General features: G+C 48.8%; 1 protein-coding gene across 1 annotated transcript in view; it reads left to right on the top strand.

Moving 5' to 3' along the window:
• The first annotated feature begins 1,466 nt into the window (after window positions 1–1,466).
• Window positions 1,467–10,135, top strand: part of EVL (Enah/Vasp-like) — a 157,367-nt gene continuing 148,698 nt past the window's right edge. The window contains exon 1 of the mRNA XM_055716737.1: window positions 1,467–1,664. Within this exon, the coding sequence (XP_055572712.1) occupies window positions 1,660–1,664 (5 nt within the window). The 5' untranslated portion in view covers window positions 1,467–1,659. The remainder of the gene's footprint in view (window positions 1,665–10,135) is intronic.

Raw genomic sequence — 10,135 nt, 5'->3', positions numbered from 1 at the left:
AAACTACTATTACAGTAAAAATAAGTGTTGTATTGGCTTGAATATGTTGAAACCTTAACTTTTCAGAGAAATAGAAATGTAAAGTATTAATATTAAAAATGGCCCCCACTGCTTTGCTCTGTACCTTCTGCACAGGCTGTGCCATGCCGGATTGCCTCCCGCACGGTCCCGCAGTCCACTTGCTCTGCACCACGGGCACATTCCCCTGGCAGCTGGCAGAGCCCTGCAGGCACACACGCTGTCCCACAGCCCACCTCCCCCGTCCCCGTCCCCGTCCCCCCCCGCCTGCACCCGTCTCACGATGCCCCGGCACACAGGGAGCAGGGCTACAGCTCATGGGGATGGAGGTGGGTCTCAGGGGGTCATCGGAGTGGCATTAATCGGGACACAGACACACGGAGGGAGGGAGGGGGCTGCAGAAGCGCTTTTTGTTCCAGTCGCAATGCGCACATACAGGCTGCCTGGAAGCCCACTGCCTGCTGTGGGGCTGCACGGTCGTTGGAGGTTTTCTGTGTCTAGGTTGGATGATGCAGAAGGGGCAGAGACCTGTGGGAGATGGACCCATGGATTGTCAGTCTGAAGAGCCTTTACTGTTGAGAAGAGCACAAGTTATGGTGACCTATGCATGAAAGAGATGAGAAAAAATTGCAGCATGTGGTCCCTTATCATGCCAGATCCTTGAGGATATTAAAGCGATACTACTTGCAGTATCATCTTTTTTTTTCTAGTGGGTGGTGCATGGGAAGAGGCAGAGAGGTGTGGAAAGGGGCAGAGGAAGCTCCAGGCTCTGGACCTGCAATGAACGAAGCTGCTCCCACTGGTGGAGAACATCACCGTGTGCTCCGGGCTGTGCAAGGGGGCTGGCAGGAGGGGGCTGGCAGGAGAACAAGCGGAGGGCCGGGGACGGGACTGGCACGAGGAGAGGGAAGACCTGCGTGGGGGGCAGCCCAGGGCGCCCCGGCGTGGGGGGGGCGGTGGGTTCGGAGGATGGCCGGGCTGGCAGCAGGGAAGCCCAGCTGGGGCCAGCGGGAAGGGTGAAGGGGCAGCACACACAGCTGCCCCGCAGTATTCACGGGAAACACCATTCCTGGCCTCGCTTCCCCGCACAGAAGCACCCATCCTTACCGGGGGGGCTCAGGACCCCTGCCGCACTTCGCGGAGGAGGGGGCTGCCCCCGCGGCGCTGCCCCGCTCCAGCCGGGAGACGGCTCGGGGACGCGGCACGGCCAGTCCCCGCCACCGGAGCCCGCAGCCGCCGGCCGGTGCCGCGCACGCTGCGCCCCCGCTCCGCACGCCCCCGCCCCGCCCGGCTCACCTGCGCTGCCGCGGGGGGGGTGCCGTGCCGTGCCGTGCCGTGCCGTGCCGGCTCCCCCCGCCATCCCCCCGGCGGAGGCGGGGCGGGGCGGGGCGGCCCCGCCGCGCGTGGGAGCGGCGCGGAGCGGAGCGGGGCGGGCGGCAGCGGCGCTTTGTCCTGCCCACACACACAGCACACGCAGCGCAGCCGGGCGGGAGCCGGCAACATGGCCGGGCCGGCGGAGGGGCTGCCCGCCGCCGCGGGGCCCGGCTAGCGCCGCGGGGCCCGGCGCTGCGAGTGGGGCGGCGCCGCCGCCGGAGCCCCCCCCGCCGCCGCCTGGCCCCGGCCGCCGCCGCCGCCGGGAAGATGAGGTGAGCGCGGGCGGGCGGGGATGCGCAGCGCCCGGCAGGCCGCCCCGCCGGGGGGGGTGGCCGCGGTCCCCCGCGGTGGTGTCACGCCGCGGGGAGCGGGGGTTTCCCGTGCGGGTGGAGGGCGGAGGAGAGGTTCAGCGGTGGCGGCGCTTCCGAGTCCTTCGGCGGGTGGATAATCCGGGTGGGTGGTGACATTTTTGGCATGTTTGACTGTCGGTGCCTAAATCCCTGTGACAGATTATCTCGGCGGTTACAAAGGGCCGTAAACGCGGTGGAAGCCGCGCTGGATGCGCCGGCGGGGACCCCGCTTACCGCCGCGGTGCCTTCCAGCCCCCGGGGCGGGCAGGGCGAGGCGAGCCTCGGACAGGGGTCCCGCCGGGGACCCGCCGGGCGGGGGGCGAGGTGCCGGGGTCGGGGGGATACCATTTCCCCCCAGCATTCAGCAGGGGAGGGGGGGATGCCATCGCCCCCCAGCATCCAGCATAGGTCGTGCCGGCTCTCCCGGAGCCGCTCCGCCCTCGCGCAGTGCGTGCTCCCGCTCGGAGTTTTCCCGAGGTCAGTTTGGCTGTTGTGAAGTAAAAAGCAAAATAGCCTGGCGCACGGCAAACCCGCACATTCCTGCAGGCAGATAAGTGCCTGGTGGTGGGAAGGAAGGAAGGAAGGAAGATGTTACTTGATTTGGTTCATACTCTTCCAAACCTCCCTCTCTCTTCATTTATACGAGAGTTCTCTTGAGCTGTCAGTACCTTGGAGCAACCCAGCCTCTGATTCATCTTCTAATACTAGTGATTCCATGCACTTAATTATTATCTTGAGCACAGGAAAACTGCTTTGAGAAGCTTTAAAAATGGAAATAACAGTTTGACGGTAGATACTGTTCTGTGGTGCCTGATCCCTGGATTGCAAGGTTGGCATAGCTGCTAGGAAGTACAATAGGAGTCTAAAAACCTTCGCCTGCATTTATAGTTGCATTTAGTCCTGACACTATTATGTATGTTGAAGGCTTGGAGCTGCATCCATTTATTTAGTCATTTATATTACCATTAGTTTTCTTCACTTGCTTAAAATTATGTTCCTGGGGGAGAGCCAAAAGCACATGAGCCTGCAGCGTCATGCAACTGCCTGGTGGCCTAGACCCCTCTGGTCTCCACACAAAAAGTTCATCTGCATCCGTCTCACCTGGTCTGATGATGATGCTGCCCAGACACCTCTAGAGATAAATCATCAAACACAACAGCTGGCAGCAAAGTCTTCCCTTGCTCGCTCCCATTCAGTCAGTAGCCCAGCTGCTAGAGCTCCTCCCCGTGCAGAAGGAAAGCTGACCCCTGAGCACATCTTTCACCCCTGAGGAAGCACCACAAGCTAGTCGGAAGGCTGCAACAATTTTGAGTTTCTCCTGCTGAAGGTACCCTGCTCCACACGCACTTCTGCAGTTGGTGGTTCTTTTTGTTGGATGAGGTAGCGGGAAGGAGAGGGATCCACAAAGACAGGCTGGGACTTGGGGTACCATAACGCACCCAAAGTAATCCCCACCGTGAGAGCTAGGGCACTCTCAGAGGAGGTGTGAGCTACAGGGAATTTTGGGAAGTAAAGGCAGCTTAATTCCAGGAGGAGCTTCGGGACTTCCCCATATCCTCACTTTTGACGGTGAATGGGGTGCTTCTCTAGCCTGGACACCTAACACCAGCTGCATCTGGCCCAGGTGGAGGAGCCGGTGTCCGAAGCTGGTCTGTCTGGGTGCTGGGTGCTTCTTTGTATAGCTGCCCTTTCCTGGTTTCCCCATATGATGGTTAGCATCTGCAGGTGCATCACACTTAAAAGTGCTATCAATAAAAAAAAGACTATTTTATACTTTAATGTGCATGCTTGGTTTTTTTGGTTTGGTTTGGTTTTGTTTGGGTTGGTTTGTTTTGTTTTTTATTTTAATGAATTCCTGTTTTTAAACGTTTCCATTCTGAGTTTTTTTCCTTGCATATACAGACATTACTGAATAGGCTGTACTTGTCAGTAAATATATGTCTGCAAATCATCTAAAACCTTTTCCAGTATCAATTTTTGTTTAATAAATATAGGCCAGAAGACCCTGGCAGGCTATACAATCACTAAATAAAAACCTTCTTAAAACATTTGCTTAGCCATGTGTGGTTTATTTATATTGCTTTTTGTGGTGAATAGATTACAGTGCTGTTCTTTGCACAATTGCATTTATGTGATGGTTTCCATTTTTTGATAATTTCTTTATGTCTTCACTTCCAAGGTATGAAGTGCATGCATAGTGGGCCTACCACAGGTCTTAGTAATAAAACAGATTATAATAGATGTTCTGTCTCGAAAGTGGATTAGGATTCCTGGGTGGAAAATGCTAAAGTGCAGGGGTGTTATTACTTCTTAGTATGTAAAACTACTGCTTTAGTACAACAAATGTTGAGGTTATTCTACAGCAGATACTAATTTCTTCTTGGAACTAATGCAATTAGCTCATATTTGAGGAAATGCCTATGAATATTGCTGTGGATGAAAGTAAGATTTTTACATTCTATCAAGCACAGGTGTAACCTTGTATTTCTTAGTCACACATATAGTTTATAAGGCATCTGTTTTTCAGTGGTCTGTGTTCTTAAAAATAAAAACCAGCTATAGCATTTTGGGTGTATTGCTGAAAAAAATCATCCCTGTCTCTTTGCCATGGCTGTGGTGAGCATAAGCTGGCTCTTTGTGCTGCGGTCCCAAGGCAGTGATGTGTGGGAAAGCCTTCCTTCAAGCACTTTGTGTTTTTCTAAACAGAATATACAGTAAATATCCAGAGACAAAAACAACTCTAAACAGGATTATTCAGATCAAAACTATACCTCCTTACTTTTTTGTGGTAACTCATGCTTTAATCTAACCCAAGGTAATGAGTTTAGTACAGAAGTTAGTGGGAAAAAGTGTCCCTTAGCACTTTAATGTTTGTAGAGTTCTCTAGCTAAAGTCAGCCTTTTTGTTCCGACATTTCTGTATATCTGCCAACTGGAAATCCTAAAAAGCTGCTGTATTTAGCCCTAAGTTAAAGGGATGGAGCAACACCCTGAGAAAGAGAACTGAATAGTCATAGTATAAACCTGTTTTAATAACAGCAAGCATATATACATCATTCTTCGTAAGTCTTTTGTTTTCAGACATAAGCAAACAAAGTCTTTACATTTGTTCCAATAAACAGAATGTATTCAGCATTTCATTGCCTTCCACATTTTCTGTTCATTAAGCAAGTTCATGAGATAACTCAAGAGTTTTGCCAGCACTTTAATTTGCTTGGAGAGTAGCTGGAGCTGTATGTATGCGGTGTGATTTTCCAAGTCTTATTTTTCTTTACTGTTGAAAGAAACAGTATCTGTTTGCATCTGTAACAAATTAGAGAGAACGTGTTGTTTGTGTTTATAATGTCATCAGAATTGGGGTTATTGACCTCACTGGACTAGTAGCCTGTGTAGCCCAGTGTGCTGTGTCCTACAGGAAAGTAGTAGCATCCCCTGAGATGGATAATAAAATCAAGTTGTCTGTAAAGTTTCATTTAACCTTGTCACTTAGTAATTGATTTCTGAGCTGGAGCAATATGCTTGTAACTTAGCTAATTTTAGTTTAATTTGAAAACTCTGTCCTGCCACGTTCTGACTCCTGCTACGTGCCCTGGTACTTGTCACACCACCTTCTGCCACCAGGCCTTTGGGTACGTTTGGGTTTGCAGCCTTTCAAGCCAAAGCAGCGCTGCGCAATTCTGCCAGTGTCACTGGATGGGGAAACACCCAGCCCCTTTGGCTGTTGTGATTTCATCAGCAAAATCCCAAGTGTGGATACTATGCTGCTGACAGAAAATTGTTTTTGTTAGCTCAGCTTAGATCTTTAGAGGGGTAGTTTAGTTCTAGCTGCAGACAGACTCCATTGTCAGCAAAACTGGGATCTCTGCTGCAGGTTGCACCATGCTGGCTATGGCCACGCAGAGGGAGCAGGAGTGGTCCTTTGGGAACCAAGTGATGCTGGGTTTCCATCAATGTACCCTTGCTGTCAGGACATGTGAACAGGCAGGCCAGCTGTACCTCTTTCATGCTAATTGTTATTCTCTATACTTAAAAAAATAAACTTATTTTCCCCTCTCTAAAATAAAGCATAAACTCTAGACTTCTTTTTGTGCATTCAGGGTTTTTTTTTGGGAGAATATTTTGTCTTGTATTCCTGTAGTGGTATAATTGAGGCTGAAGGTAATCTTTCAAGTGTGTGCAGGTCTGTTTAACTCAATATTATGGTTTTGTGTGTCATGTCACTTCTGTCCTTTCCTGGACCACTGAGACTGTGTTAAGCAACAAACACTGTCATGAAGAACAGCTCCATTAGAAGTGTGTCGTGATTAAAGGTGTCTGCATGGTCTTTGTACGTGGCTAGGTGCTTCACCTGGTAAGTAGTAAATTGTAAGAAGTAAAATGCTTCTCTCTCTGTATTTCAATATTTGTAAGTATTTCTTGTAAGAAATCCTCAAAATCTTTCCAAAAGTGCAAACGTAGTTCAGGCTTGTATAATTTCCCATATCTGGCAAGTTAGCAATTTTGTGATTTCTTTCCTTTTTTCTTACTATCCATCATAGTTTCTCTCAGTTCTGGGTGCTGTGTAAGGAGCAATACTGAACCCCTTCAGGAAAATTTCTAAAGCTGCTGCCAAAATAAAATGAAGTCTGACTAATAGTCTGTCCTCATAATTACAGAATTAAAATAAAATATGTTGAATGAGCTATAGGTTTTCTTTGTCTGTGAAGGTTGCTATAGGTATTTCAAGTTTCTTTGCTGAATCTGAATCTTAGTGTCATCTCGTTTGCTTTCTATTTACATTAAGAAAATACTAGCTGATGTTTTGGTATTGTCCTTCATTGCAGTAGATAAGCACTAAAATCAGCTCCAGTGTACATTGCTCTTGCTTTGACAAGAGGATGGGGAGTTTTGGGATGTATTTGTGTTTTCTTCACAGCTACTGCAGAATGTTAGGGATCCACAGTGCTTCACCCCCCCATTTGTCTTTCTCTTTTAGCCTTGTCCCTAGGTTCAGTTTCTCAGGAGCAGGGGGGAGAGGTGGAGTAACTGTGCCACCTTTTTCTTCATCTCACTCCGTTGTTCGCCCTTAGGCGTATTTCATCTGCAGTCGCCTACCCAAGACTTCCATTTCATCTGCTTTTTGATCTAATGTGCCGTAACGAGGAGAAGCGACCAAAAGCTGCCCTGCTGCAGCTGAGAGCTTCCACCAAGGCGCATTTGAAGCACACACCAGTACGGCCCCCATCGCCGCAGGCATGTGCCCATGATGCAGCCCAGGGGGAAGACACCAGACCTCCAGACAGGCTGCCGTGAGGCCCCCGGGGTGTAAGTCATGGCACCGCACAGCCTTGCTTGGGTTAATTTACCGTGTTCCTCTCTGATTAGCCCACGGAGAGCTTTGCACTGTAGGGATAGGCTGTTTCCAGGTGCTTGGGCTGCTCCATAGGAAGCGGAATAACCTGACGGTTCATTTGGCACGTTCTCCCGGTGATAGCTCTGTCTGTGTTCACGGGTGCACGCGCACATCCCCCAGTAACTCCCAAAGCATGTTTCAGTCTGGGCTGTGACCGTGTGAAATTGAAAACCGTTCGAATCGGATCTTTTCTTTCTTTTTCATTCCTGGGGTATTTAGCACCAGGACGTTTCTTCCCATGAGACTTTGCATTTTTGTGTTGAGGAAACACTCAGAATGGTATGGACAGTCTTTCCAAAACGATTCTTCACCTGAGAGCTATAAAAGCGTTAAGAATATCTATTTTTATTAATCAGAAGAGACAGACTGGGCAAGTCCTTACCAAAAATTTGAGCCTGGAAACTTCCTTCACATTTCTGACTGTCCAAAGTGCCATTCTGTAACATCAAAACAACTAGTCAAGCATTACATTTCCCTGGATATTTCACAGTCCTGGAGTGGGAGAGACATGAGGGCCAGAAACTTAATTTTCCTTCTTGATGCAGGCATTCAAGCCTTACATTTGTTTCAAGTTCGGTGTTAGTTTATACGTTTTCCTGAGTTCTGGTTCCTGCTCCCCTCAGCGATGCCAGCTTTGCCTTTTGTGGTTTGGTAGGGTGAACTGGATCATGAAGTCTATGTACAAAGACAGAAGAAAAGAAAATTCACACTTGCCGTACACAAAGGATGTATATATAGGGTAGGAGTGAGCAAGAGGATGAAAGGTTGAGGCAGTGCTCCGTGGCACCACCAGAAATTCTCAGGAAACCATTTCTCCAGGGAACCCTATTACTACAGATTATAATTTGGCTTTTACTGTGATGCTGCTCCTGCTTTTCCTCTTAACCACTGCAGACCCTCCAGCTCAGGCTCCCCAGTGCTTGTGCTAAAACTGTGTAGCCTAGCTGGTAGCGTGGATGAGCATTTTCTGACTATGGTATGTTTCACCTGAGTTCATGATAGAGGTGCTTTTCCCCTTGAGTTATATATACTGTTGACCTTTCTTTGAACATCTTTCTTCACATCACTAAACCTCCCTGCCCGCCTGAATTTCCTGCGGGCTTTCCTGCAATCAGATAGTCAGCGGTGAGGCTGGGCCTGTTGGATCGCATCACAGGACCACGGAGTAGTTTGGATCAGAAAGGACCTTTGATGGTTATCTAGTCCAACTCCACCTGCAATGAGCAGGGACATCTTCAACTAGATCAGGTTGTTCAGAGCCCCATCCAGGGATGGGACATCCACAACTCCTCTGGCTACCTATTCCAGTATGTCACCTCTCTCATTGTAAGAGTTTCTTCCTTATATCTAATCTAAACCTACCCTCTTTCAGTTTAAAACCGTTGCCCCTTGTCCTGTCAATACAGGTCCTAGTAAAAAACTCTCCATCTTTCTTATAAGCCCCTTTTAAGTACTGAAAGGCTACCTTGAGGTCTCCCCGGAGCCTTTTATTCTCCAGGCAGCTCCCTCAACCTTTCTTCACAGAAGAGGTGTTCCATACCTCTGACTGTTTTCATGGTCCATGTCTTTCCTGTGCTGAGGGCCCCAGAGTGGGATGCAGCACTGCAGGTGGGGTCTCATCAGAGAAGAGCAGAGAGAGAGAATCACCTCCCTCGACCTGCTGGCCATGCTTCTTTTGATGCAGCCCGGGATACAATTGGCTTTCTGGGCTGTGAGTGCATGCTGCTGGCTCATGTGCATGTGCTGGTTTATTCCCTGGAAGCCCCTCGCCATTGAGTGCAGATCTTGTTTAGGTGAGCAGTTCATTTCTCAGGCAGTAGGTGTCATTCCTGCAACGAGATCTCGTAGTTTTCTTCTGTCTTTCTTCAGCTTCAGATAGGTGCCAGGATGGATAGACACAATTTTCAGTGGTTTACTGGGGAAAAAAAAAGGGGGGGTGGGGGAGGAAACCCAAACAAGCTGTGTAGAGCAACTTGGCTTAGCATAGTACTGTGAATTGTAGCGTGCCGTGGGTGCAGGCATGGGTAGATGCTCCAGCAAGGATGTAGCGGTTTGGGTCTGGCTTTGCAGTGAGGCTGTTCAAGCCTGGTCCTTGTCGTGGTGGTGAGCTCCATGGTGCAGATGCGCTGTGCTTCCTCAGCTGCTCTGTGGCTGCTAAATCTCTTAACCTTTTTGACTTCATTTCTTTATCTGCTGGAGGATGACAATACTTACCTGAGAGGGACTTAAGATGATTAAGTAGCTAGGTCTCAGTCTAGCACGGGATTTAAGGATATGCTTAAGTTTGGTCCTGCTGAAGTCCTTGCTTTGCTAGAATGGATTCTTCTGTTCAAAAAGCATTTCTGAGGATGACAAGCATATTGTTTACACTGTGCTAAGCATTATAGTAAAGTTTCTTGTGTGTTGTCATCCATTCGTTCCTTCCTTCTCTTTCTTCCTCACCCTTTCCCATCATTCGCTGCTTCTTCCTAGTCAGCATGTGTGTTGCTCCCTTCCTTTATCCCTTGTCAGTAAGCCACTCCCTCAGTAACAAGGAGATCTAGAAAATACACTGAAATGGCATTAGCAAGCAGTAGGGCCGTGGTCACCATAATCCCTTTAATTGCATGCTGTATCCCCTTTTTTCCATAGCTGTGCACAGATCAGGAGACTGCCTGCAGTGATGTCCCATGGGTGTGTGTTTGCATGCAGCAGGGGCAGCTAAACACATTCAGGACTGTTGAATGCTCATGCTAAAAGGTTAGCTTAAATAAGTAAATTCAAGTGAAAAAGCTGTAATTGGAAATAAGTCTTACGTGTGCTGGATGAGTAGGACTATTGTCTTCAGCACTGAATAGACCCGCGCACCTCAACTTGTGGTTTGTGGTCCAGGGGGCATCAAAAGAGAGTGCAAAAATCCCTACAAAAAACTTTAAAAATCAGAAACAAGGAAGATAAAATCATCCACATGTGCACATATGTTTCATGCGGTTTGTATGTACGTACCCATGTATGTACGTACC

This window comes from Falco cherrug, chromosome 7 (genome assembly GCF_023634085.1).
Source record: "Falco cherrug isolate bFalChe1 chromosome 7, bFalChe1.pri, whole genome shotgun sequence".
NCBI lineage: Eukaryota > Metazoa > Chordata > Aves > Falconiformes > Falconidae > Falco > Falco cherrug.
The sequence above is the reverse complement of the archived record's forward strand: the minus strand, read 5'-3'. Positions and strand labels throughout refer to the sequence as shown.